Below are 27598 nucleotides of genomic sequence, written 5' to 3' on the forward strand. Positions count from 1 at the left end.
GAGGTCCCCACTCTGGCCGGGGCCTAGCCAGTGGCACCGCCCTTAGCTAGACAACTAACATGGGAAAAAGTCCATGCTCATAGGAGACCTCTCCTCCCTTTACACAGCTAATCCTCTGCCTCTGCAAACAGCCTTCTGGTGCCTCTATCTATACAGGTAGTTTCTCAGCCGTGTGGGAACCATATGTGCTAGGTGAGAACCCATCCCTGCAGCGAGAGGAGCCCCTGGTGAGGAGGTTGAAATTTCTTCTGGGGACCCTAAGGCTCAGGGAAGAGTTGACTGAGCCAGCTGTTGTGGCAGTGGTGGGCATTCTGCCTCCAGGTGCCAGGCCCAGCCCTGCTGAGGTCACATTCTCAGGTAGTCCTGTGCTGAGTCTCACTGTCTGGCCTGATGGCCTGCACACTGTGCTCCCCACAGACTACACTCAAATCAGAAGAGTTGTCACTGCTGCTGTGAGTGTCCGAGACCCCTGTTGTGGAACACAGGAGAGAGTGTGGCTTCCTAATTAAGGTCTGTGCCCCTCAGGCTGGCAGGAAGGTGTTCGTCACTGCTGGATGCCTCCTTTTAGCGGGCACTCACTAATTACAAAAAGGACAAGCTATTGATTATGAAGAGGGTGGGGCTCAGCCACTCATCCTCTGTGCTGTGTTCCAAATGTGTGTTCTTAAAGCACAGAAAATGCAGAGTGGAAACTCTTGGTTTGCACTGTAAGGCCCTGAAAGCCACAGGCTTTCCTCCGGTGGAAGCAGGCCCAGAAGATGGCACTTGGCAGACCGTGTGGAGGAGATGCTGACTGGGACTGGAGCTGCCAGGCAGGGGGGAGAGCTTGGCACCCAGTGCCAGCAGAGCCTGAGCAACTAGAAGGCAGTGTACCTTTACCCTATGGCAGGGGATGTCACCCTGGGCCTTAAGTACCTTTATCCTATGTCAGGGGAATGTCACCCTGGGCCTTATGTACCTTTACCCTATGGCTGGGCAATGTCACCCTCGGCCTTATGTACCTTTACCCTATAGCTGGGGAATGTCACCCTGGGACTTATGTACCTTAACCCTATGGCTGGGGAATGTCACCCTGGGCCTTATGTACCTTAACCCTATGGCTGGGGAATGTCACCCTGGGTCTTATGTACCTTAACCCTATGGCTGGGGATGTCACCCTGGGCCTTATGTACCTTAACCCTATGGCTGGGGAATGTCACCCTGGGCCTTATGTACCTTAACCCTATGGCTAGGGAATGTCACCCTGGGCCTTATGTACCTTAACCCTATGGCTAGGGAATGTCACCCTGGGCCTTATGTACCTTAACCCTATAGCTGGGGATGTCACCCTGGGCCTTATGTACCTTAGCGCTATGGCTGAGGAATGTCACCCTGAGCCTCTGTTCCTTTGAGTGGGCAAGCTGCCCTCAAGGCCCAGCTGACTTAGATGAACTCCCTGGGCCATTTGGCTGTCCTCTCAGGCCACTGCCTGAGTGCATAGGGCCTCGGTCATCTGGGAAGATAGCCGGTGACTCCGGATGGCCATGCCTGAAAACATGTGTGAGGGACACATTTGCTAGGCCATGCAGGGAACACTTCAAGTGCCCCATGGAATTATTTCCTGGTGAGGGAGCCTGGCATAGTACACTTGCGGCTTCACAACTAGGCAAGTGGGTCCAGACTCCTGCCCTGCGTGAGCCTCTCCTCCCTCCCTCTAGGGCGGTGCCTTCCATCCCACACACCCCAAGCCCACACGGCCCCTTTGCTTCACATGGCATGAGGAACCTACTTGTGGCTGCAGGCAGGCAGTCTAGCAGCCAAGAGCTGCCCATGGCCCTGTGACCACCAGCTCTTTTCTTCCTGGCGACAGCCTTAGGTCTCCCATAGAAAAGCTTTGGCCTTCTCCCCACCTCCCTAGCTCCCTGAGAAATGTGCACTGTGTGTGTTTATTTGCTTTGCCATGGAGGGGGTCGAGCTGCAGGAAGTGACAGCTGTGCCATGGCGAGGGCCATGCCCAGGAAGCCATCTGTCAGCTCCAGACCCAGCAGGGACATGGCAGCTCTGTCAGTCACGGGCCAAGAAGGCCTGCCTGCCTCTGTGGTCTCCCCCAGCTGTCTCTCTGACTTCTGCTGCCGTAACTGGACCTCCAGGAAAGAGAAGGCTTTGTCATCCTGAGATGACAGTGAAGTAGAATTTGATTCCTTGGCCTGCTTGGATTCCCATCTCTGAGCACAGGATTCTGAGAGCAAGCCACAGTCCCTAGAGATACGAGTGATGAGGCCATCAATTGGCACATTCCTCATGGGTCCTCGAAGCCTTGGCATGCTGTCCTGGCCACCGGCCCACACATCCATCACCAGGCAGCATTCACTTTGAGTGAGGGCAGATCCTGGTGATGAGGTCGCTGCAGACATTGAACTTTGGAGACACACGAGAGCAGCCTCAAGGCCCAGCGCCAGGCCCCAGCCATGCCCTCCACCCTGAGCTGACCGCTACAATGTCCTACACTTTGGCTCATGCCTCCTTGGGTCCATCGGTGCCCAAGTGACACAAACGTCCTATGCCATGAGGCATGCATTTTGGAGCTACTAAGGCCTATTAGCTGCTAGGGCTGTGACAGTGTGATAGAGAATGGTCCAGGCAGTCTGTCACAGCTGGCCATAGGCACCTTGCTCCACCTTCCCTGTCCCTACCCTGATGACCCCCTCATCATGCACACACATGCACACACACACATACACACCATCTCTCCCAAACCTCAGTATCTGGGAGGAAGGTTCCTCACATACTCAGGAAATATGAAGAGATGGTCCAGGGTCTGGCTTTCCCTGGTGTGTTGTGATATCATGTTGCCTCCTCTCTGGGGATGTGGAGGGCCTGGCATTTAGTGTTGAGGTCAGCTGGGTCCTGCTGATTCCTCTAGTCCTCTGTTGGCTGTGGCTATGGATCTGAGTTACTGGCTCCCTCTGGGCTCTAGGAGCCAGGAATCCCTCATGGCTCTGGCTCAAGGAGAACACTGCCTCTCGAGGAGCTAGACCTGGAGCCGGGAACTCTGTAGTGGGAGGGGCTGCTAGGCCATTCTCTGGAGGCCTCTCCACTGTGAGACAGAGAGCCCGTCCCTCAGGCACCGACAATACCCAGAGGGCTCTCAATGGGGGAAGCCAACAGGGAGCCACAGTCAGACTGAACCCTGGTGTAGGAACTCTGCCCTAAAGGCCATTAGGATGGTCTTATGCTTACAAGGAGAGAGCCAACTCAACTGGGAGGGAAAGCAGCTCCACTCCACCCCAGATGCAGTGGGACAGACTCTGTGCATGCAGCATGGCCTTCCTGGTGAGGGCGCTGCTGCTATCTTCTAATGTTAGCTGAGGCTAACCACCGGCTGCACCATGTGGAGCATGGGTGTAGTGCCACCAGCTTTCAGCATCGTAGGCCCCTGGACTCTTCTGGCTACCCCTTTACCCTGGTGAGGACTGAGGGTCGGATGTTGGGGTTAACTAGGTAGGGATGAGAGAGGAGGAGAGGAGCCTGCCTTGGAGCCTCCACCTAGAGGCTCCTGCACGGACTGTACTCCACTGTAGCTGCCTGCTAGGACAAGGCTTTGGATTAAACCCAGGAATATGGAAGACAGCAAGCATAAGGGTCCCTGAATGGGAAGATCTGTCCTCCAGAACAAGCCTGGAGCCCTCTTGGACCCCTGCTGTCCCTTGGGTGAAGATTGCCTTTCCCCTGGGGGATTGCCAGCCTGCCTGGAGGTCAAAGTCGATGGTTTCTGTCGTGAGTCACTTGCCTCCTGAGGAGTGCAGAGCCCCTGAGCAGAAGCACTAGGCAGTGTGCTGTAGCTCTGTCCAAGTGCATCATGGGAACCAGTGTCCCTCCCCCTACAGAGTTCCTGGCCCCAGGCCCACCTCCTCCCCACTCCGGCAGCCTCTTCCTTGTGCCAAAGTCACTTGGGATCCCAGCCTCCTAGAGCTCAGAGGTAGCCCGTAACTCGGAACATCCACAGACTAGGTGGCTTATAACCAACAGAACACAGTATCCCTGGGCTGTGGAAAGAGCACAGGAGGCAGGCTGGTCATCACAAAGCATGGTACCAACGACCACCTGACCAGTGACACTGGGACACACCAGTGTGGGAAAGCCCCAATTTAGCTGAGTTAAGCACTCCAGGTCTTAAAGTCAATGCACTCAGTGTGCAGGCGCTCGTGCCATGTGCCCTGGCTGGCAGAAAAGCAAGGGAGTTGCTCTGCACTTTTTATTTGGACTTTTGTCTTCTTCCCTGTGTAGGGTAACGCTCATTAAACTTTCATGTGGCTGGGCATGGTGGCCCACACTTTTAATCCCAGCACTCAAGGCAGAGGCAGACAGATCTCTGAGTTCTAGGTCAGCCTGAGCTACATTGCTAGTTGCAGGACACCCAGGGATACACAGAGAGACCCTATCTTGAAAAACAAAAGATTCCATTTCTGTATATGCATCTAAGACTCTGTAAACAGGAACCAGAGCCGCTGTGGGAAGCATGTCAGCGTCTTTAAATACCTCGCATCTCGCTGGCTCCTGGCTGGCACAGCCCGGACAGTTTACACCTGGTGACATTTAGAGAGCAATTTGGGGGAAGGCTGGCGGAAGGAAATGTTCGGTGTGACTTGACATTAAGTCCTCCGGCTGGTGGCTCTCCTTTGCCAGTGTACTGCATGTCTATAAAGCATGTAGGGCTAAAATTAGCTGCCGGGACTTGGTGGCGTCCTGGATGAAGGGCACCTGCCCCATTTCTTTGGTTTTCAGATAACCCTCATAGTGTCACAATGGGGTGCTTCCCAGCAGAGTTAGCACAGCTCATTAGACCCAGCTCCTTGGCCAGGACAGGGCCAGATGGGACCTCAAAAGTGATCCTCCCTCCTGCTGCTACCGTGAACATCTGCCCAGGAGTTCATAGTGAAGCCAGGCCATCCCTAAATATGAAGTCCCAGCAGGCCATAGATACCATCAGGACCATCCCCCAGCAAGCCCAGCCTACAGCTGAATCCCTCTGCTCAGTTGCTTGTGCCCATTGATGCTGTGATCCCAGGTGCTTAAGTTGTTTAGCCCAGGGTGCCACTGCCTGATGATCTCACAGTCCAGTGCAAGGGGGTAGGGTCCTCCCCACAGAGTGAGACTGTTGCTCCTGAAGGCCTTTCTCAAGACCATGGGCCACACAGCGTCCCTGTCTTCCCTTTGAAACAAGGTTGGACAGTTGTTCCTTGGAGTGAGGCAACCCCTCTTTTCTTCATGACACTTGCTCCCCCCTCTCCACACACACACATACAGAGACTTTCTAACCCCACAGTCCCATCACCAGAGAGTCTAGGCTTGGGATGTGTGGCAGACCAGTGCCTGGCACCCGGAAGCCCCTTGGCAGAGGTCCTTAGCCCCTCCAGGGACAGTGCAGATGCCCATGAGCTCTCTGGTGTCTCTAACATATCCTTTTCTGTGTGCCGCAGCCAGAGACGGAGGATGAGAAGAAGCGCTTTGAAGAAGGCAAAGGCCGCTATCTGCAGATGAAGGCGAAGCGACAGGGCCACACAGAGCCTCAGCCCTAGGTGTCTTCCTCCTTTCCCGGGTCAGCACAGTTGTGGCAATAGCCCCGTGTGCAGTCACTTAGAAGTTGTCCCCTCGGCCAAACCCCCGATTTCCACTGAGAGCTGGCGTTGTGTGAAATGTTGTGTGGCAGTGTTCCCTACGGCCCATTCCCAAAACCTGTGCACCAAAGCTTTATTTATGTCCCCAGTGTTGTCTCAAAGGCCACCATGGACACCAGAGCACACGGACTGGCCTGAAGAAGCCAGCACCACTAATAAAGCAGTTGTCTGGCTGGACCCATGAAGCCTAGGTGGTCATTTGTATGGGGGGAGGGGTCCTCTTCTCACTGAAGGTCTGTCTGTTTGCAGCCTCTGCCCTCCATTCCAGTGAGTTCACTGCCTTCCTCTTGCGCCCCACCCCTCCCAGCACCAGTTCTGGAATCTGAGAGGTGCACTTGGAGCTTTACATCCTTGTGGGACCCCTGGGAGGCTACCCTGAGCCTTATATGCTTTCCCCAACAAGGGCTGCTTGTCCTTCTCCATACTTGACGACCTAAGCAGGCGATGGGTGGAGAGAGTCTGCACTGTCTGGTCTGAGCGCCTGGAAAGAAGGTCCAGATGCCACATCTGGTGGGAGGAGGCATGCCAGAAGATTCCAGCAGTTCAGGCAGGGGCTACTGGAGAGGCACCTTCTGAATGGGATGAGGCTGTGTCTGCAAACTGCAGGCCAGGGGTATGTGCTCGTGAGCGGGTGCAAGCGTGCCTGTGTGTGTGTGTGTGTGTGTGTGTGTGTGTGTGTGTGTGTGTGTGTGTGTTATGGAGCATGTCTGATACAGCATATGTGCAGTGAGGCTAAGTGCATATGCATCTGTGTTGCTGTATGTAGCAAGGGATGTGGAGCAGCGGTCTGTGCCATCAGGATATACATGTGTGCTTGTGGTCCAGGCTGCCTTGGGTGGGCGGGGCGCAAAAAAGCCACCAAGGCCTCTTCGAGGACCAGGACTCCACCCCTGCCCACCAAACAGCCAGAGGTGGTGCCTGGATTTGTCCCTGAAGCCCAAACATCTGTCCTACCACATGGAGAAGGCAAACTGTCCTGCCAATAGCTGCAGTGTACCATACAGCTCCCTGAGGCCCCTGGAAGAAGAACCCAGCTCCAGATGTGCAAACACACCCGCCAAGAACTTCAGCTTTCCCAATCTGTCTCGGCCGGGGTCCCAGAAGTCAGGGTCACTTCCTGTCTGGAAGTAGGAGAGGGGACCAGCTCTCCCACATGCAGCCATGTCAAATCTGCCTGTCCCTCGGGTCCCCAGACAACTTTGAGATCTCCAGCCTATGCCACAAGGGCACCCTTGTTGCAGAGATGCGACTCTCGGGCCAGGAAAAAGCGCAAACTGCCAAGACTCACCCACTGCCTTCTAAGCAGGACCTGGGTCCTGGGCTCCGAGGCGTGGCCTTTATAGACACAGCATTAAAATGCCACACTTGATTACAACTGCCCTCTGCTGGCAATCTATTTATAACCGTGGCTGCCTAGATGGGAGCTGGTCTGTCTACAAAGGGGCCCTCTCAGAACCCTGACCACTCCCAGGAACCCTGGGGAGTGTGAGGGCACATCTGGAGCCATCCAGGGCCCTCCATATTGCTGTGAACCTTTCTCCAAAACAAACCTCCACTTCTGACCCTGGAGCCCTAGGGTACAGAAGATAAAGCTGCCGAGGGTGGCTTGCAGAACACCGGGCAACTCTTGGATTGCAATTAATGTCGGTCTGGTCCTAGGGACCCACCTTCCTATGGCCACAGCTTGCCAGCTCAGGGAGGCTAAAGGACAGTCCTGTCCCACACAACCCTGGGTGGCCTTAAAGACTGTGCCATTGTGTCACCTGATGAGGGGCCAGGAGGTCAGCTCCACCCTTTCTGACTAGAGAGGTCTTAAGGGCTCCCACTGAGAACAGGACATTTTCCTCCGCATAGGAGCAAGGAGGGGCATGTGGTGGTGACAAGCCTGTGTCCCACTAGAAATGGTAACTGACGGTAGGCTCCAGAAAGGGGGGAGGAGAGCCAGGAATAAGGCTTCAAATCCTGGCTCTACCAATTCACTTGGTTGCTCAGAGCCTCAGAGGGGACAAGGCTGAGTCAGTTAGGGAGGGCCAGTCACCCTGCTGCCTCGAGGACCTTACAGTATTCTGGCAGTGCCCAAGGCACAGGGATAGTAGGTTGGAACCTTTGGCTGGCCCTGCCCTGCTTTCTGCTACTCTTGATTCCTGACCCAGCAATCTGATTCCTAGAAACCGTTAGGTCTCAGGTGCACAAATCCTGTCCCTTGTCCTCAAGGATGCTAACCAACCCTCTGACGTGGCTTCCTCCCTGACTCCCCATATTCCCTGTCCTCCATCTGCGTCCAATCTCCCCTTTCTCTGACCCGCGAACCCCGCCCCTCAACTCCAGGCGGTTTAGAGGCGGCGGCCTGAGTGACCCAGACCCGAGGGGCCCCGGCGTGGGCGGGTCCTGTCGCGCGCTCCAAGGGGCATCACTGCGGCTGCTGGGTCTACGTGGCTGCTGGGAGTGGGGGGCCAGTGTGACGCGGCCGGGAAGGCGGGGCACGGCCAGGGGGCGGCGCGGAGGCCCCGGCAGAGGCATGCGCCCTGGTCCGCCCCCCCCCCCGCCCCCGGCCGCCCGAGCGCAGCCAGCTGAGCGGCGGGAGCCGAGCGCGGCCGCGGCGGAGGCGGTGCCCAGGGAGGGAGGGCGGCGGGGCCAAGCGCAGCGCAGCGCTCTGGCCATCGGCAGCCTCCACCGCCAGGATGCCCCGGCCCGGGGGCCGCTCCGCCGCCAGCCACACCCGCGGCCCCTGGCGGCGGACGCTCAGTGCCGGGACGCGGGAACCGCAACCGGAGCCAGAGGCGGGAGCAGCGAGCCGGAGCCACGGGCGCCTCAATGCCGGGTGAGCGCCGCCGCCCTGGCCCAGGGGCACCGAAGGGGAAATCCGGGCGGGGGGGCTGGACTAGGAGGCGTTGAGGCCACCTGGTGGGATACGTAGTCCGTCGGATTGCCCGTGGGCAGCGTTTAGGGCTAGAACGCCCCACCACTAAAAACTTAGGGACCTTGGGGTAACTTCTCCGTGCCAGCCTCTCCCTAGGCTCTCTGCTCCCGGGCCTGACACTGTAGTCCTGGGAGGCTCGCAGGAGTCAGGAGTGGCTACTTTGTAGGTCCCAAGCCGCCGCCCCCCCCCACACTCTGTGCCCAATGCAAACTGAGGGTGTGAGTTGAGGCACAGTCCCACCCCCAAGCTGGATCCCCAGGCTGTTGTTTGGACGCGCCCTCGGAGCTGGAACTGGAAGACCCACAAAGACCAGGCCGGCAGGGTTGTGCCTTTTAGGGGTGGGTAAAGGAACGAACCAAACCCTGGGAGACCTATAAGTGGGGTGTAAAGGGGTGTGCACTGAGCCCTACACCACCATCCAGCTGGGCTTTTGGAGACCCTTTGACGAACCAGAGGCCAGCTAGGAGGCGAAATCACGAAACGTAGGCTCCTGGGAGACCGGTGGGCGCAGCCCGAGCCCGGGGAATCCTTTCAAGTTCTGGGTTCTCTTTGTTGCGCAATACTGACCTAAGGCTGCGCGGCCTCATTGGCCCAGGGCCCTGACGTCAGGACCCGGCCCTACCCACAGACCCCGCGGAGGGAGGAGGATTCTAGGCCTGGGTGGGTCTCTAGATTGCCTTACCTGCTTAGTGACCTTCGGTGGGGAGGGAATTGTGGGATTCCTGACATGGAGGCATCCTCCTGGAAATGTTGGAGGTGCTTGGAATTCGAATCAGAAGGAGCTTGATGACTAGCGCAGCCGGTGCGACCCAGTGGGGTCTGGCCCCCGATGACTGCTGCTGCTTCGGGATCTGTGGGTGTCAACAGTGTGTCCCCACAGCCTCTCCAGTTAAGAGATCTGATGTCTGCACACACACACACACACACACACACACACACACACACACACACACCCGACACTCCAGAACATTCCTCGCCTCCCAGAATACAGCCTCCAGGATTGCTGGGCCCCAGCATGGCCTGCCCTGGCCAGCACTTTCCTTTTAACTGCCCTCAGCTTGGAAGCGACCGACCGTGTTGCCAAAGTAGGATCTATCCTGCAGGGACAAGCCACTCAGACAGACCTTGCTTCTAGGGGCAGTAAAGCACCTTGTCGGGAACGTTTTAGAAGGCCTTGAGAGTCCAAGGTTTTGGTGTTGGATGAGTGGAGTTTGAATCTTGTCTCGGGGACATAAAGGTGTTGACGGGTGATTTCATCTCTCTGCCTCTCTAATGGAGATGGCATCAGTAGCACCCATTGCAAGACAGTGGGAGGAGGGCTGGTGAGATGGCTCAGTGGGTAAGAGCACCCGACTGCTCTTCCGAAGGTCCAGAGTTCAAATCCCAGCAACCACATGGTGGCTCACAACCACCCGTAACAAGATCTGACTCCCTCTTCTGGAGTGTCTGAAGACAGCTACAGTGTACTTACATATAATAAATAAATAAAATCTTTTAAAAAAAAAAAAAGACAGTGGGAGAAGCGCACCTCCCTCCCACCAGCACCCTCAGTCCTATACACCATTGAAACTGGGAGAAGATCCCTATACTTCATGCACTCTGTTAGCCTAGGGAAGAGCTGTCTGCTCACGGTGCATCTGGTTCCACTCTAAGCACATTGCCTGGCAGAGAGCAGCAACTCTTTTCAAGAAAGGCTCTGTCATGCCTGATTTCTGGATTGGAAAACTGGGGTGCAGAGGTGGAGCTGGGGCTGGGTTCCAGCTTCCTGAATCAAGTCCACAATATTCTCCCCCCCACACACACACACCTTGTAACCTCCAGCGTGCAGCTGAAAAGGCTGACAAGCCCCAGAAGCTGTTGGTGACGGGTCCCTATGATAGAGCCACACTGCCTCCCAGACTAGGTTCTGCGAGCAGCGTCTTAAATGTTTGGGCAGACATTACTGTGCCTGCAGCAGACTTCCACCCGAGGATGTTAAGACACTGTGTGCGCAGAAGACCCTTCCCCCTGGCTCAGGGTCTGGGCAGACCTGGGACAGGCACACAGCAGTAAGAAAAATCCACAACAGACCAATAGATCCCTGGAAGTTGAGGGCCAGCCTGGTCTACATAGTGAGTGATGTAGGACAACCAAGGCTACATAGGGTGGCGGCTTGGACTCAAAACATTTCGATTTTTAAAGAGAAGGAACTGTAGACAAGACTATCCTAGAATGTCTCAGTTGGCCGGCTCCGCCTGGTTTTCCCAGCGTGAGAGAGAGCTGGGAATGTTGGCTGAGGCTGCTGCAGTTCCCTGTCTGCCCCAGCAGGAGGCGCTGTGGGGATGGGGCTGGTCCTGAGTGGAGCAGCTTAATGGGACTTCAGGTGGCCTTCACTTAGCAGGGGGCTCGCCCTTGTGCAGGGGAGTGCTGACAGACTGGAAGAGGGAATTTTGGAGGGAATTGCCTCTCAGCCTGCTGGTAGACTATGGTACCTCCCCTAACCTTAAACCTCCTGCTCAGCCTCCAATGCCCCTCATCCCAGCCGAAGGCACCTGGCAGTTCCTCTGCAGTCAAGGCCTGGGCTTTGGGGTGTCTCCAGGCCCACACTAGTCCATAGGACCGTCTGGGTGAGAGCTAGGCAGGCCCAAGTGCTGGCTGCTACCTCACAGCACCTACCCTGTGGGGGACCTAGCTCCCAACATGCCGCTGTCCCCGCACAGCACCCACTATGTGATGCCTGGGCCCTAGGCTTTAAAGATGTGGTGTCTATCCACTTAGCTTCCCATAGAAGCAGCAAAGCTCTTTTGCAGGTCGGGCCTTGCCACTGCCCACAGCCAGTGCTGCAGCTCCGGTCACAGCCTGTCTGTGAGAGACTCCCAGGGTGGGTGCTGAGTGGTGGCCAGCTCCTCCCTACCTCACAGGTCACTTGGGGGATCAGAGAAGGCAAGGGGCAGTATGGGGAGGGGGCTGCTGGGATAAATGAAAGTCTAAGTGCCCATGTCGTGGGGGGGGGATTTCAGATCACAGGATGATGAGAGAGCTGTGAGGAGAGGGGGGAGCCTGTCCATCTGAGACACCCAGATCCCCAACACTTCAGAGACTAAAGAGGATCAGGAGTTCAAGACCAGCCTTGGGCTGTCTCAAGTGACCAAGGCATGCTTGCAAACCCAACACTTAGAATACAGGAGGGTCACTGCAAGTTCAAATCCCGCCTAGGTCTGTGTATCCAGTTCCACGATAGCCAGGGTTGCAGAGTGAGACCCTGTTCCTTAAAGATCCAGGATGGAGTGATGGGTCGGTGATGGGGAACACTTTCTGTTCCAGTGCTGACTCGCAGCCGACTGGGACTCCAGTTCCAGGAGACCTGAAATGCCCTCCTGTTCTAGGAACAGATGCGGTATACTGGCAGAACACTCATACATATAGTATAAAAATAAATAAATCCAAAGACAGTCAGTTTAGGCCCAGCCTGGCCTGAAGCTGTAAGCGTTGTAAGAAAGTTCAGCTTCTGGGCTGGAGAGATGGCTCAGTGGTTAAGAACCCTTGCTGCTCTTCCAGAGGACCTGGGTTCAGTTCCCAGCATCCCCCTCAAGAGGCTCACAACTGCCTAGTTCCAGGGGATCTGATGCCCTCTTCTGGGCTCTGAAGACATCTGCATGCGTGTGGTGCACACCCTTAACGGTCAGGCCCACTGGGGCTGGAGAGACTGCTCAGCAGTTAAGAGCACCAAATACTTACTCTTCCAGAAGTCCTGAGTTTAATCCCAGCAACCACATGGTGGTTCACATCACATGGTGGGATCTGATGCCCTCTTCTGGAGTGTCTGAAGATACCTACAGTGTACTCATGTCCATAAATAATATAAATAAACCTTAAAAAGAAAAAGAGGAGGCTTTTTAAAAACAGATTTATTTATTTATTTTATGTATGTGAGCCCACTGTAGCTGTACAGATGGTTGTGAGCCTTCATGTGGTTGTTGGGAATTGAATTTAGGACCTCTGCTCACTCAGTCCCTGCTTGCTCCGGCCCAAAGATTTATTTATTATTATACATTAAGTACACTGTAGCTGACTTCAGACACACCAGAAGAGGGCGTCAGATCTCATTACAGATGGTTGTGAGCCACCATGTGGTTGCTGGGATTTGAACTCAGGACCTTTCAGAAGAGCTCTCACCTGCTGAGCCATCTCCCCAGCCGGAGAAGGAGGCTTTATGCGACCTTTAAAAACAAACAAACAAAACAACATTCAGTACACACACATAAAATAAATCTTAAGGAGAATTCAAGAAAGGAATCACATATTCTAAGCCTTAATCAGGAATGAGTACAAATGGGGGAATGTGCACTTAGTTGGCACCCCTGTATACTACCCCTTAGGCCTCCGACCCAGTGGGTGATGAGATTCTGGATTCAACAGCCTGTTGTAAGCCAGGGCCACACAGGTGGTGCCACCTGGGGACTCTTCCCTTCTCCTGTCCAGTGCCATTGTCAGAGTCCTCACTGAGTGCTCCTCGCCCCCTCTGCAGCTGCTCATGGTCCCTGGCGTCACTGGACCCCCACGTGTGAGGGCAGCCACGTTACAGAGAGGCCTGGCTCTGAGGAGGATGCCCCAGCCGCTCGCCACCTCCAGTCTGCACCATGAGTGATGAGCGGAGGCTGCCCGGCAGTGCGGTAGGCTGGCTGGCGTGCGGAGGCCTGTCGCTGCTAGCCAACGCCTGGGGCATCCTCAGTGTGGGCGCCAAGCAGAAGAAGTGGAAGCCGCTGGAATTCTTGCTCTGCACGCTGGCAGCCACCCACATGCTCAATGTGGCGGTACCCATTGCCACGTATGCTGTGGTGCAGCTGCGGAGGCAGCGTCCCGACTACGAGTGGAACGAGGGCCTCTGTAAGGTCTTCGTGTCGACGTTCTACACCCTCACGCTGGCCACCTGCTTCTCTGTCACCTCCATCTCCTACCACCGCATGTGGATGGTCCGATGGCCGGTCAACTACCGGTGAGCGCAGGACAAGGACAGCCTGGTGTTCTTAGGGAGGGGCTGTGCTTGAGGCAAAGGCATACCTGGTGCACCTGCCGATACGAGGGTTCCAGGATGGGTGATGGGGTTGAGGGCTGGCATAGTCTGGGGCTGCTGGAGTGTGTGTGCATCGAGGTACTCATGGCTGAACGTTAGTGTAGCTTGGTTCAGAAGTGCCTCGTGAGAGGGACAGAGGCACGAATAGCTCTTGAGTGAAATCCGAGGCCCTGCCATGATGGCTGGGTGGAGGCTACGGTGTCAGTGGGGAGGGATGGCCCTCTGTGGTCCCATAGAGGCCTGTGAGTAACACCAAGATTCTCTATCCTTCCCTGCTCCCTGCCAGGCTGAGCAATGCCAAGAAGCAGGCGGTGCACACAGTCATGGGTATCTGGATGGTGTCCTTCATCCTGTCGGCCCTTCCTGCCGTTGGCTGGCACGACACGAGCCAGCGTTTCTACACCCATGGCTGCCGCTTCATTGTGGCCGAGATTGGCCTGGGCTTCGGCGTCTGCTTCTTGCTGCTGGTGGGAGGCAGCGTGGCCATGGGCGTGGTCTGCACGGCCATTGCCCTCTTCCAGACGCTGGCCACACAGGCGGGCCACCGGGCTGACCGCCGCACCTTCACCGTGCCCACCATCGTGGTGGAAGACGCACAGGGCAAGCGTCGCTCCTCCATTGACGGCTCGGAGCCTGCCAGAACTTCGCTACAGATCACGGGCCTGGTGGCCACCATTGTGGTCATCTATGACTGCCTCATGGGTTTCCCTGTGCTGGTGGGTGAGGGTTGATATGTAGGGAGCCTGTCAGGGGTGTGGCTTCTAGGACAGCCTGGGGACTGGGCATCAGGTGGCTGAAATGACAAACCTGACTTCTGAGCTGTCAGTTAGCACTCCCATTTTATGGATTTGGCAAACAGAGTCCAGAGAGGTTCAAAGTCAGGGTAGAAAGGTGTGATTTGAACCCTCGACAGCTAGAACCTTTTTGTCACACTGTAGGGGGTCTTTCCCGGGGTGCAATAGGTAGGTAGGGAACACTGAGTTGGCATAGGGCAGGCCCCTAACCCTCTGTGATATTGTGCTTTACCCTAAGGACCAGAGAAGGTCAAATTAAAGACTCGCTGTAAGAAGGCCTTGCTAGCCACAGTCCAGGGAGGCTGCCTGGTCTCTTCTGACCAGCTGGGCTAGGCTGAAGTCTACACTCAGTAAACAGCTCCTGCCCCAGAAGGTCTGGAGAGACCAGAGCCCAGGCCAGGGCCAGCCTGCTCACAGCCAGGAGGGTTGCATCCCTGAGGTGGCTGCAGGCCAGTCCTAGAGAGGTGCTAACTCAGTGGCAGATTCAGAGTCACACTGCTCCGAGCAGGCCCCGTCTCCTCCCATTCTGACAGTGGGGCTGGATGCCCCTAGTCCTTGTGCCAATAAAAATGGCTAAGAAACTGCCCTGAGAACCGCTAGGTACTATAAAAACGGCTGGGGCCGTAGAGGGAGTGGGGGGCCCACCCCAGCATTTTCTTAGAGCTGGGAAGTGGGTGCCATTGATGGATCCCGCTGCTTATCATAAGCAGTACTGAGAATTCTTACCTCAGGGCTGGAGAGATGGCTCAGTAGTTAAAACACTGGCTGTTCTTGCAGAGGATCTGGGTTTGGTCCTCAGTAGCCACATGGTGGCTCACAACCAACCATCTATAGGCATGCACACAGTGTACATACATGCGTACATATGGGCAAAACACAAATGCTTAGGAACTATACAAAATCTGTTAGAAAAGAATTCTTACCTTCTGCAGTGTGGGGTGGTTTGAGCCCATTTCACAGATGAGGAAACAGAGCCCCAGAGAAACTCTGGTGCTTTCCAAGGATCACACAGACTGCAGAACAGACATGATCTGCCCATTTTTAAAACTGTTTTGGCATCATTAAACACTTTGCAAGCAGATGTGGGGACCCTGGTAATAGCCCTAAAGGCCATCCGGTTAGACCCTTTGACTACTGGGTCTCCTCTGGGGTTTGAGCTTCTGGGTAGGGTCAGAACTGTGGCTCAGGAAGAAACAGGAGTAGGCAGAAAAGTGCAGACTTGAGACCTATTCCTCCTAGCATGTTCCGATAGAAGCAGGTGGCACTAACCCATGTCACATCGGCCCATGGACACCCATGAGGTTGCAGCACTGAGGAGCGATTTACACAGCTGACCTGTACACAGGGTAGACACAAGCCTCTGCCTTCAGCCACTCAGCTAGCCCCTTCCTGCAGCACAGAGCTTTCCGCAGCCACCTTCTAGACCTTCTTTTCCTCTGGGCAGTGGGTTATGTGCTCTGCCACACAGATGGGGCAACCGTGTCTGGGAGGGATGTTGTGGGAGTCGGGGTCCTGTGGGTCAGGCCTAGCCCTGTGCCCACACACAGGTGGTGAGCTTCAGTAGCCTGCGGGCTGATGCTTCAGCACCCTGGATGGCGCTCTGCGTCCTGTGGTGCTCCGTGACCCAGGCCCTGCTGCTGCCTCTGTTCCTCTGGACTTGCGATCGGTACCGGGCGGATCTCAAGGCAGTCTGGGAGAAGTGCGTGGCCCTTATGGCCAACGATGAGGATTCTGACAATGGTAAGGATGGCCTCAGGGTGCCCACACACACACACACACACACACACACCACCGGAGGACAGCACCTGGGTGAGATCGCTGGGGGCGGAGTCAGCTGAACAATAGCGATATGGTATACCCTCACAGCATGGTACTTAGGTGACCCTGTTCTCCACCGCTAGACATTCCTGTGGCAACATAAGTCGGCACCATAGGCTGACTTGTGCTTCGTGCCAGGAGCCGTCAGCCTGTGTGAGTATTTAGTCCCATGCAGTTCCCACCCTAAATCTCAGACGAGCAAATTAGCTTAATATGGCAGACTCCGGATCCAAAGCTAAAGTGTGCCATAGCTGGGATTTGAACTTGGAATCCTTGCCTGCCCTTTTCGAAAACTACTCCCTTCCTTGTGAGAACTCCCTAAAGCCTTCCACGATGCCGTCCACAGTCCTATGCTTCTTTCTGTCTGTCCTGCAGAGACCAGTCTAGAGGGCAGCATCTCCCCCGACCTGGTATTGGAGCGCTCCCTTGACTACAGCTATGGAGGTGACTTCGTGGCTCTGGACAGGATGGCCAAGTATGAACTCTCTGCCCTGGAGGGAGGCTTACCCCAGCTCTACCCTCTGCGGCCATTGCAGGAGGATCGGATGCAGTATCTGCAGGTAGGTTGAAGCAGAGCAGAGGAACTTCATATGTCTGTGGCGCCTCCCCTCTCCCCTCTTCCTCGCACTCTCTCTCCCCCTCTTCTCCTTTCTCCACTCCTCCTCTCTTTCCCTCTCTTCTCTCTCACACAACCTATACGGGTGGGCCATGTTCCCCGTGCTCTGGAAGATGGGTCAATTGGTGTCATGTGCTGTAAACCTTCCCATGAGCCTTCACTCCAACCGACCCAAGCTTCAGCCAACACCCAGCTTCAGAGAGGTTGTCATCTGCCCCAAATCTCACTTCTCCAAACCAGGGGGCTCTTGTCCCTGACCCACACACTGCTCTGCAGGGCGCGGGGAGGCATCGGTGCGGGTTTCCAGAAGGGCAGCCCTGTTTCAGCCCGGCCGGGTGCTCGCAGGTCCCGCCCACCCGGCGGTTCTCCCACGATGATGCCGACGTGTGGGCAGCCGTCCCGCTGCCCACCTTCCTGCCACGCTGGAGCTCGGGCGAGGACTTGGCAGCACTGGCACACTTAATGCTGCCCGCGGGCTCCGACCGGCGGCGCGGGAGCCTGCTGGCCTTCGCCGAGGATGCGCCCCCATTCCGCCCGCGCCGTCGCTCTGCCGAGAGCCTGTTGTCCCTGAAGCCCTCGTCCCTAGACGGCGGCCCACGTCGGGCCCTCGACTCGCCTCCCGGCAGCCCGCGTCGCCGCCCCGGGCCTGGCGCCCGCTCCGCGTCGGTCTCGCTACTGCCGGACGCCTTCGCGCTGACAGCCTTCGAGCGCGAGCCGCAGGCTCTGCGTCGTGTGCCGGCCCCGGCGCGGCCCTTCCCTGCTGCCCCCGACGGCGCGGAGCCTGCTGAGGTCCCCACGCCCCCTGGTGGCCGTGCGCAACGCAGCCAGGAACGCCGGGCCGCGCGCGCGCACGTGGGGCCCCTGCAAAGCAGCCTGAGCGCGTCTTGGGGCGAGCCCGGCGGCTTGCACGCGGCGGGCTGCGGCAGCATTAGCAGCTTTCTGAGCTCGCCCTCCGAGTCCTCGGGCTACGTCACGCTGCACTCGGACTCGCTGGGCTCTGCGTCCTAGGTCTCCCAGAGACGCCATGCAGAGCGTGGCGCCATGAAGAGGCACAGCGCCAAAGATGCCACCACAGGTGTTGGGCGCCAATAAGCGCCACCTAAGCTCGGGGTGAATGGATGGTGGACTCTGCGCCTCTCTTACAGTTCTTTCCTTCTGGTGTCGCCTGGAGGGACGACTGGCCACCCTGGATGGCTGCCCAGGACATGGACCTGCTGCTGGGCACAGCTGTGCCTGTGTAGCGAGTGGCATCTGCACTTTTTGTACAGCTCTGAGGCTAGACCGGGGCGTAGGGAACCCTGAGACCCGACCACCATGAGTAAGGACGGTCTTAGAGAAGCTTAAGCTGGAAGTCACGACTGCATCCAACTTCCCGCACTGCCGCTGCCTCACCTCAAGGTGTAGCATGTAGAACGTCCCCAAGCACAAGGGTCTTCAGAGCCCAAACAAGTTCTATTGAGCAGGCGTTCCGTGTGGCCTGCCTCAGTTTCCCTATCTCCAAGAGTGGTTGACCATGATACATCTCTCAGGGCTGTTTGAAGAGCACTCCTGGCCTGTGTGCCCTCACACTTGAATGAACCAGGTGTGAGAGGTGGTGAGGGCCCTTTGTTAGGTTCAGCCTTCAGCACGTGGGCCCCAGATTGAGGCCCCTCAGTCTTAATGACCTTTGCCCTCTTGGAGGCTAGCTCCACTTTAGCTAAAGCACAACACCATGGGTATATAACAGCCACCTCGACCCCTATTAGTGTCCCCATGCTCAAGATTCCACCATATTGCCTGTCTCCCACTATGTTGGCCACCTCCGTGGTCCCGCTGTGAAGGCTGCGGGTGCCCAGCGCAGAGAACCAAAGCTCGTGGAAGTGGACTTTCGTGTCCCGGTGCCCATCTCCAGCTTTGCCTCCCACAGGCAAAGTCCCTGGAAAGGGTGTCTTGTACCCCACTTCCCCTGCAAGAAGGGCTTTGCTCTCTCCTGGGTCTGGGCTGTGCCAGGGACATGGGTATTCCCAGGAGAGACTGGGAGCAGGGAGCACAGGGGTAGAGCTGTCACCAGACAGTGGACCCTCTGTGTTGGGACCTGGAGATAGTCTTAAGGCCAGCACAGAGCCAGCCTATGTCTCCTTGTTCTCCTTGAGACGTGGCGGCCAGGCCTGTCTCCTCTCCCTCTGCAGACAGATTTCCAACCACAGCTGGGGATGAGGGTGGAGGACTGGCCTACCCTAGGCCTCAGAGGTCTGTTATCCCTGGCTAAGTGAAAGATCAGCCGCCACAGAAGAGCAGAGCAGGGGACTGTGGTCCATGATTGGATTTGGGAGAAGCTGCCTCTGGCCATTTGCTGCTGTGCCTTCAGGGACTGACATGTCATACAGGGGCAGAGGCCACCAGCTAGCCACTGTCTCTCTCACAGGTCTCAAATGACCAATTTACCACTTGGGTTTCACTCTGTGTTTTTATATTCAATGGCAATACTTGTAATGGGGACATAGTCCCCCTAAGTCACTCCTAATTTTTACAAAACTTTAAGGGCAAACCCTGAACAGAGAGCCGTAGGCACCTAGGGCTCTTTTGCACTCGAAGTCCAGCCTCCCTGTTTGCTGACAGCTGTAAGGACCTTGGCCCTGCTAAAAGAGCTCTCTCTATACCACCACCCAGCCCCGAGGCAGGGATTTGTGTTTTTTTTTTTTTTTTTTTTTTGGAAAAAACCAAACCAAAACAAAACTGTTTCTTTTCTGTACAGGACCCAATAAAAAATTCCTCATGGTTTGCATACAGCCTTCTGAGGCTGGTTTCATGGAAACCGGTTTTCACAGGGCCAACCACCTGCTCCCCAAGTCTCGCTACATCTAGAGCCTGAAGCCTAGGCCCGTATGTTCCCTTGGACTTGCCATGTCTCCAAGCAGGTGGTGCAGTCCCACCTGGCCATTGAGACAGACCTGAGTCCATAACAGTAGGAAGCAGCGTGTGGACCCCAAAGTCCATGCTCCTCTGTCACAGGTGGCACCTGTGATAAGGGCTAGGATTCGACCCCCTCTGTGAACTTGATTCAGGACTAGGACTGGGTGTGTGCCCTGTGAGATCCTTGGCCTTCTGACACATTCTGGTGCCCCTGAAATTCCCAGGCGGCTCTGTCTGGTCCTCGCTGAGAGGCCGCCACCTGGCGGTAGCAGAAAAAAATCTTGGCGTTCTTACCACTTGGGTAGCTGACCAGAGGCCACTTTGAGATGGTCACAGCTGGAACTTCTGCACTCATCCTTGATCCAAAGAGCCTGCGTGTGGGATGGCGTGGGTTAAGGTGGGATAGCCAAGTTGTAAAGAATGCTGAGAAGACCGGCAAATTTACCCGCAGGGCAAGAGTCGCCCCAAACTTGAAATGACCCCGTAGTCAGTTGATATTTGTGGTGCACTCAGGTCTCAGTCTCTGTATTCATGCCCAGTCTTTATTCATAATTGTATATTAGTAATAAGAAATTCTGGGATTTCGAACTGGACCCCAGACTGGTCCACAACAGGAGCCCTCTCCCCAACACAGTCGAAGAGCATGGTAACTAACAGGCTCTTATTTCGAGTCTAGGGCTCAGAAGGCACTAAAGTGGTCTTTGCAGAACACAAAATGCTCAGGTCTCAGCAGTGCTACGCAGGGATGGGTGGGACCCAGGACTCTAGATTGTGGCGAGGCGAGGCGTGGGGCATGCAAGTACCTTCTGGGCGGATCTAATGCTCCACGCCATTACGCCGCAGCCATAGGTATTTGCGCAGTTGAGGGCCTGAGAGAGCGCGCCAGCAGTATGGGACCGGTGCAGAGGGGGTGATGGGTTGCGATGGTAGTGAGAGGGTCTTGGGTGGTGGTAGGATAGGAGCCCCTCGCTGAAGGGGCGGGGCCCGGCGCGCTTTGTGCCGGTGGGAACCGAGCGCCCGAGGCCGGTTGAATGGGCCAGGGCGGGGCAGCGATTCTCCTCGCTGCGAGGGGTCCGCTCTGTGTGGCTAGCAACCGCGACCTTCTCACCGTGACGCAGTCGTGGAGAGGGGGCAGGGGCGGGCTGCCAGCCCCGGGTCCCTGGGAAAGGGGTACAGCTCACCCGTCCCCTCCCATCTTCTCTAGAAGCGGGAGGTGGAGATCTGGTCTGGATGGAGTGGGTGGGGCTGGAGGGGATGAATTCACCTAGACCCGATTCGCCAATGGTTCCGTGGATTTCCTGCAGTCCCCCAGGCCACCGATTGATAGAGTCCCTGCAGTCACCATGGGTGCCCCAAAATAGTTTCCCCAGACTAGACGGCAAGGTGATGGGGGCGGGGGGGAGAGGGCTTGAGTGTAAATCCTTGCCTAGGTCTCACCACGGTCGCCAAACGCTAAACCCGGGTCTCGGACTCCCGGCCTGGCAGTTTGATTCAGGTTGTGGTGCCAGAACGTCGGTGGAAGACTCAAGGAGACCTCCAGGGAGAGGGAGTGGGGGCTGCGGGGAGTGGGAGCCACCCGCAGCGCGACTAGGGGCCCAGATGCCCGGGAGGCAAGGGTTGAGAACAGAGGCAGCCTGTGGGTTGGCGCTGTCCGTGGTGCTGCCTGCCCTGCGCGGGAGCAGCAAGGGGCAGCGCAGGCCGCTGTCGCCCTCTCCGGGCTGAAGCCTCTGGCTCACGTCAGGCAAGCCGCCTTGAAAGCCGGACGGGTAGTCCACCCCACTGTGTACTGGCCAGAGTCCTGGAGGAAGGAAGAGAGGAGAGAAGGGAGTGGAAGGGAAGAGGTGTGGAGGAGAGAAGGAAGTAGAAGGGAAGAGGTGTGGAGGAAAGAAAAGGGAGAGAAGCATAAAGACAAGAAATAAGATGGTCTCCTCAATGGGGCAGACCCACTCACACTGCGCCTGCAAGCCCACGTCCAGACAGGCCTTAGCTTCCCTTCCCTACATCTGCCCCAGCTAGGTGATGGACCCTCCTAACCTAGCTGTCCACCATAGCGCTCCTCTCTACCCATCCCCCACCCCACCCCAGGATATCACTTTGTAGCACAGGCAGACTGATGGCCAGCTCTCCCGCCTCAGCAATCCCCTGTGGCCAGCTGTCACATGCCCCTTCCAGTGTCACACCATGGATCGTCACTACCTTGCAGTGAGTTCTGGAGGCTTCTCATGTACTTAACACTCAGCTCCAGGATATCAGCCTTCTCCAGTTTTCGTTTCCGTATCTGCGGAGCCGTAGAAAGATGCTCTTACCGGGCATCTGGGGAGGGAATGGACTGAGGACTCCCCTCCTCTCCTGCCTTACCTGATGTGAGTAGTGTCTCTCCAGAAGAGACCTCAGCTGCTCCAGTGACACGTTGATGCGTGCACGGCGCTTCTTCTCCATCAGAGGCTTGGAGATCTGTGGGCAAGCCAGTAAGTAGTTTTTAGAGGGAAGGCCACAGCTCTCCAGGCCTCCACTCCCTCCAACCCAGGGGTTCCTACTTCCAGGGGTTCTCACCCCATACCCTTAAGGACCCCAGACCTTTCGGAAGCTGCTGGCTGGGCCACTGAGGCTGCCCCTCGATGTGGGCTCGGTGCCCATGCTGTGATGTTCACACAGGCAGTGGGCTGCATTGCCTTTATAGGGTACCTCGTTTACATGTCAATGGACCTCTAGGAACTAGAAAAACTCAGAGGGGGGAAGGGACAGAAAGGGGCCCCTTCCAATAGCCCAGGCTGCCTCTGGCTTTCTGGCTTCCCTCCCCTGCCCCCCTTGACTCACTACTGCTCCAGTCTCTTCCCAAGCCCATCCATCCTCTCCAGGCATTGTTGGGCCAGCACCTGTAGGTTCTGCACCTCACCACTGTGTCTGCTTGCCAAGTCCTGGCTGCTTCTTAGCCAGCATTCTCCTGGTGGTCCTCCGCTATGGCGGGGAGTTTTGTGAGCTGGGGCCCGTCCTAAATGTTGATGGTGGAGCTCTGGGTGTCCTGAGGCCTGATAAAGATGCTGAGGCAAGGATGCTGGCCAGTGATGCTTTTCTGCTCCCTTCACGCTCTGGCCACGCTGAGATGCTGAATTAGTCGCCCTAATGTCAGGACAATGTAGCAATTTTCTGCCTGTGGTTGCTCAAAGCCAGTCACAAGCAGGGCCTGTGGGGGCCACGCAGCAACATGTGTCCCATTAAAGCGTGCAGCCCGCCTGCAGGGCCACAACAGGCCTCCTCCTTCCAAGGACCCGGTGAGGGAATAGACTGTTGACTGATAGGACCCAGTATAGAGACTTGTAGCTGGGAGGCAGGCCACCCCACCCCCAGCCCAGTGTATCCAGGTATCTGGTGAAGGACCAGTCTCTTAAGAGAAAACATCTGAGCCATGTGCAGGGGTACACATCTTTACTTCCGGTACTCAGAGGCAGGCAAATCTCTGAGTTCAAGGCCAGCCTGGTTTTAGAACAAATTCCAGGACAGCCAGGAGAAATCCTGTCTGGAGATATGGTGGGGAGCAGAGAGAAAGAAAGACAGAGCCGGAGACACCGCTCACAACTGGGGTTCAGATCCTGTGGACCTTCTGCTAAATTCAATGAGTGGTAATGGGGACCTCTGATGCTCTGGGGAGAGTTCAGACTACACTGTAGGTTTCTGTACACCTTTCCACTGTCCACGTTATGGGGACAGAGGAAGTCCAGCAAAGGAGGCTCTGGGAACATCTGCTCTAGGGTAGGCTGGCCCTTCAGCAGGGCTGCAGTCTCCAAGCTCCAACTGGACCAGGGAAGTTTGACTCTCCACTGTGACTAACAAGAAGACTGACCTCCGGAGAAAATCTCGTGTTCAAACCTAAATAACTCCTTTTCTTACACTCTCCTAGTCTTAGTTTGGGGGAGCAGGAGACTGAACTAGTTAGTGTTCCTGACAGTACCTGTGAAGAACTGTCTCCCAAGTCGTGCAGCATCCTCTGTGGCCAAATAATGGGGAGGAAGAGACCTCTGTGAGACCTCAAGAGGATATTGCTGGGTCAAGATGCCCCCCAGATCGGGCACCCTTTTAACTCCCTCCACTTGCCCTCGCTCCGGGCATTGATGGGCCTCGTCTATGGCTCTCAAACGCCTAGCAGCGTGGAGAATCGAGCCCCGCCTTCCCCCCTTTCAGGCCCAGAGAAAGGCGACCACAACTCTGGAACGTTCTCCTGCCGCTCCCCCACCCCCCCGCCTTAGGGAGGGGGGGCCGGGTCTGAGTGGGTTTAGGCCCTGGGCTGGTGATGGGACTGAAGCCCAGTGGCGAGCGCTGCCACGCGCCGGGTAGCTTTAAAGCACTCGGGCCAGCCTGCCCCGGAGGCCCCCTTGCAAGTAGCTACGGCTGGGGCTGTGGCGGCGCGGTACAAAGGCGCCGCGGGGCAGGCGGGCGGGAGGCACCGCACAAAAGGAGCAGCCGAGTGTTAAGGGCATTGTGCCGGGCGCACAAAGCGGCGCCCGCGTCCGCCTTCTCCGGGCCAAACTCCCGGCGTCCCGTGGCGCACGGGCTTCCAGCTGCCGCACATCTGTAGGGAGGCCAGGCGCGCGCCTCACCTGGGCGGGTCCTCTCCACCCTTCTTGCTCTCAAGCCAAGCCAGCAGCGGGGCAATTTGTCTTGTAATTACAATACTTCCCCAGAAACTGTTGCCCTCGCCTTTCAGTCCAGTGCATTAGCAAACCAATGGTGCTGTGCACTGCTCTCCCGACGCACCGCGGGGTACCGGGCACTGGGCCCGCCCCCTCTCCAGAATTAGGGTCACTATAAAGTCCCCTTCTCTGGCTTCTCTGACCCCCGCCCGCACCCCAGTACCCAGGGTTGTCTGGGCCATCACTCCCTCACAAACCTATGCCCAGGGATCGCGGCCGCACTGGGTGGGGCAGCACACGTGGGTGGCTAAATGTTTCTTAGGTAGTGGAAAATTGACCACAAAATGCGCCAGTGCAAAGTTCTGCTTTGGCTGGAGGAAGTGAGGCCCGCCATGGGCAGGGTCCGGATTCTCAATGGTTGCGCTCTGTCTGCTAGGATCTATTTAACAGGCCTGCCCCTCGGTGCCTCCCATTGCCCGTAGGACAGTCTTTGGACAGGGGTCTCTGTCTGTGCGGACATCTCTGAGGTTCCTTCTTACGTTGCTACAAAACACCTCCCAAAGTCTGCTCCTGCGGTTGAGGGTCGGGCAAGATCACGTCCAGGAGGGGCCCTCCCCCCTCCTTCTCCCCACTCCCTTCTCCCAGAGCTCTGAAAAAAGCCCTAGTCCATCCACTAGGGTAGCTTTCTTCTCTGTATCTTCCTCCAGGCATCCCCTTCTCCCACTAAGTTCAGACCTTTGCATCCTGCAAGGTCACTGGAAAAGATGACAGGTAATGAGATGCAGGCTGAGGACTGGTGCTCCGAGCATGTCTTACCTGCATCCACAGGCAGACCCACCCAGAAGAGAGCTTTCCCAGAGGTGAGTAGAGATGGCTGCTCACTTTGTCCTCTCTGAGCAAGCTGTGTAAAGTACTCTCACTTGGACTGCTTGGAAGGTCATGGACCAACTTAGAAACCCTGCTTATGCAAACAGGGATGTAGGTCACCAACTCCCTTTCCATCTTTAGCGCTCAGGGTCCCCAAGGCCCCTAGAAAGGAGCACAGGCCCAGGAGGAGTAGGGAAACCCAGGCCCCTTCTGCTCATGCAAGGGGGAAAAAAAAAGTTCCTCTTAGAATTCCTGGGAGCTCTCGGCCCACCTCTACTCTCCCCCCTTTCTCACACTTTGGGGGTTAGGGTTAGGGTTAGGGTTAGGGTTAGGAAAAGGGGCCCGGTGACTTTGTGCCTTCCTCATTCCATTTCTCAAATTTGGCAAAAAGCACACACAGGTCTGAAAACAAAGTGGAGCGGGGATTTGAAGTCTCCCCCCAAAAAGTCCCACCTCCCACCCTGAGAGCCAGCAGCCTAGGGTCCTCGTAGGAGGCACTTTATTCCTGCACTGCCAGCTTCAAACCAATGCTAGATGATGAGCCTGGCACAAACTGGTGTGGGTGCTGGTGGTAACTGGAAGAAGCCTGTTCTCTGCAGATGTGTCACAAAGTGGGGCGAAGAAGTGATTGCTGTGTGTAATTAACTACCAGAGCCGCCGCAGAAGCCCTGAAATGACTCAGGCGATTGTCTGCAGATGGGGTTGGAGAGGCTGCAATTCTTTAACTCTCTTTAGAAGTTTTGAGACTTCCAATAGCCCAGCAGCCAAGGGCCCTTCAGGCGACAAAGGCAGGGACTTCAGTGAGAGTGTGGACACTGGCCAGGCGGGCCCAGCTCAGAAAGAGTGAGTTCAGAGAGACCGTCTTTGTCCTGGCCTTTTGTGTCTCCCCTGAGCGGGCTCTAATCTTTAAATATTTACCCGGCCCTTTTGTGCGCATATGACTTATGCACCGTGAGCTGATGAGCTCATAAATCACGCGTCATTTGCCAGGCTGGAAAGACATGCTTTCATTCCTTCAGCCTGGGCCTGAGGTCGGAATACCTTCTTTTGGAAAACCGGGCTGTCTCCGGCAGAGATCTATAGCCACACTGGGCAGACTCACTGCCCTCGGCTTCCAGGCTTCCACGTGCACTCTGTGCAGGTCAGAGGCCTTGAATAACCAGGGGCTGTGGGAGGGGAGGGGGAGGGGGACACTCAGCAAAGGACTGGGATGTGAGCTTCCGGGGCTTTTCCCCTGCTTGGCTTTAGGCTTGGACAACAGGAGCCAACTTTCACCAGGGGATTTTGTGTGGTGAGCTGCTTGCGTATGTGCCTGTGTGAAGTGACCATGTTTGTCTCCTCCATGCATCTTTGCGCCCACCTTGGGCTTACTCTACTCTGCTCTTCATAGTCTCTCTTGCTCAATCAAACCGTGATGCTTAAGAAACAAAATGCTAGCCGGGCGTGGTGGCGCACGCCTTTAATCCCAGCACTCGGGAGGCAGAGGCAGGCAGATTTCTGAGTTCGAGGCCAGCCTGGTCTACAAAGTGAGTTCCAGGACAACCAGGGCTACACAGAGGAACCCAAAAAAAAAAAAAAAAAAAAAAAAAAAAAAAAGAAAAAAGAAAAGAAAAGAAAAGAAAAGAAAAGAAAAGAAACAAAATGCTGGGGGCTGGAGAGGTGGCTCAATGGTTAAGAGTACATACTGTTCTTGTAGAAGACCTCTCATAACCACCTTTAACCCCAGTTCCTGGGGTGGGGTGGGGTTCAACTCACCTCTGGCCTCCACTCGCAGAAACACGTGCCCCAATATCAAAAGCAACCCGCTCTGTTAAACCACACATCACCTGCAACTTCCTGTAGCTACTTACATACGTGTGCATGTGTGTCATCAGTACATGTCTCCAGCCCCATTGAGTGGACTCAAAAGGAGAGCTCCTCTGGCTGGGCCCAGGCAGGAAGGCTGCTGGCCTGGATGGTGGCCTTTAGGGATGGGGGAGGTGAGGTGTGGGCTGCAGAGGGATCCTACTGCTTGAGAAAGAGGTCCTTTTGTGCTTGCCTGCCTGGAAGCTCCCAGGACAAAACACATTCAAATGCTTCCTTTCAGGAAAAGACAAGCAGAGCATCCCAGAACTGGGCATTTTCCCTTTCCGACCCTCGCTCTGGGTACAAAGTGAGTCCATTCCATCAGACTCCACTCCTCTCCTATGGGAAAAGCCTTTGTTTCCCTGCGTATCTGGGTGTATCCCTCTGTGTGTGACTGTATCCCTGGGTGATGTATCCCATGTTCCCTGTGTGACTCTGGGCATATGCACTCTCTGTGTATAACTGTTTCTTTAGGTACATTGTTCTTTGTGTGTGCTTGCTGTATGGC

The 27598-nt window shown here is 56.2% G+C and overlaps 3 protein-coding genes across 7 annotated transcripts in view; 2 read left to right on the top strand and 1 right to left on the bottom strand.

The window, feature by feature from the left end:
* Acot7 (acyl-CoA thioesterase 7) overlaps positions 1 to 5841 on the top strand; it is a 91282-nt gene extending 85441 nt beyond the window's left edge. The window contains exon 9 of one of the 3 annotated variants that reach the window (XM_021199866.1): positions 5460 to 5834. In XM_021199866.1, the coding sequence (XP_021055525.1) occupies positions 5460 to 5558 (99 nt within the window). In that variant the 3' untranslated portion in view covers positions 5559 to 5834. Of the gene's footprint in view, positions 1 to 5459 lie in introns of all 3 variants that reach the window. The other 2 variants (XM_029539633.1, XM_021199865.2) reach the window with 2 other exon arrangements.
* Positions 5842 to 8220: 2379 nt separating this feature from the next.
* Gpr153 (G protein-coupled receptor 153) lies at positions 8221 to 19626 on the top strand. 2 transcript variants are annotated; one of them, XM_029539631.1, is made up of 6 exons: positions 8221 to 8478; positions 13085 to 13552; positions 13917 to 14346; positions 15972 to 16164; positions 16618 to 16802; positions 17204 to 19626. In XM_029539631.1, exons 2-6 carry the CDS (start codon positions 13197 to 13199, stop codon positions 17864 to 17866), a joined length of 1827 nt encoding a protein of 608 aa, XP_029395491.1. In that variant the 5' UTR covers positions 8221 to 8478; positions 13085 to 13196; the 3' UTR covers positions 17867 to 19626. The 2 variants fall into 2 exon arrangements, with proteins under 2 accessions (XP_029395491.1, XP_021055544.1); XM_021199885.1 differs by having other exon boundaries at positions 17135 to 19622.
* Positions 19627 to 20277: 651 nt separating this feature from the next.
* Positions 20278 to 25276, bottom strand: Hes3 (hes family bHLH transcription factor 3). 2 transcript variants are annotated; one of them, XM_021201185.1, is made up of 5 exons: positions 25195 to 25276; positions 22647 to 22934; positions 22109 to 22204; positions 21947 to 22028; positions 20278 to 21548 (listed from the first exon to the last, which is right to left on the bottom strand). In XM_021201185.1, the coding sequence occupies exons 3-5, from the start codon at positions 22187 to 22189 to the stop codon at positions 21184 to 21186; spliced, it is 528 nt and encodes a 175-aa protein (XP_021056844.1). In that variant the 5' UTR covers positions 22190 to 22204; positions 22647 to 22934; positions 25195 to 25276; the 3' UTR covers positions 20278 to 21183. The 2 variants fall into 2 exon arrangements, with proteins under 2 accessions (XP_021056844.1, XP_021056843.1); XM_021201184.1 differs by lacking the exons at positions 22647 to 22934; positions 25195 to 25276 and adding an exon at positions 22328 to 22387 and having other exon boundaries at positions 21184 to 21548.
* Positions 25277 to 27598: the final 2322 nt, after the last annotated feature.

This window comes from Mus pahari, chromosome 6 (assembly GCF_900095145.1).
Source record: "Mus pahari chromosome 6, PAHARI_EIJ_v1.1, whole genome shotgun sequence".
In the NCBI taxonomy this organism is placed as follows: Eukaryota; Metazoa; Chordata; class Mammalia; order Rodentia; family Muridae; genus Mus; species Mus pahari.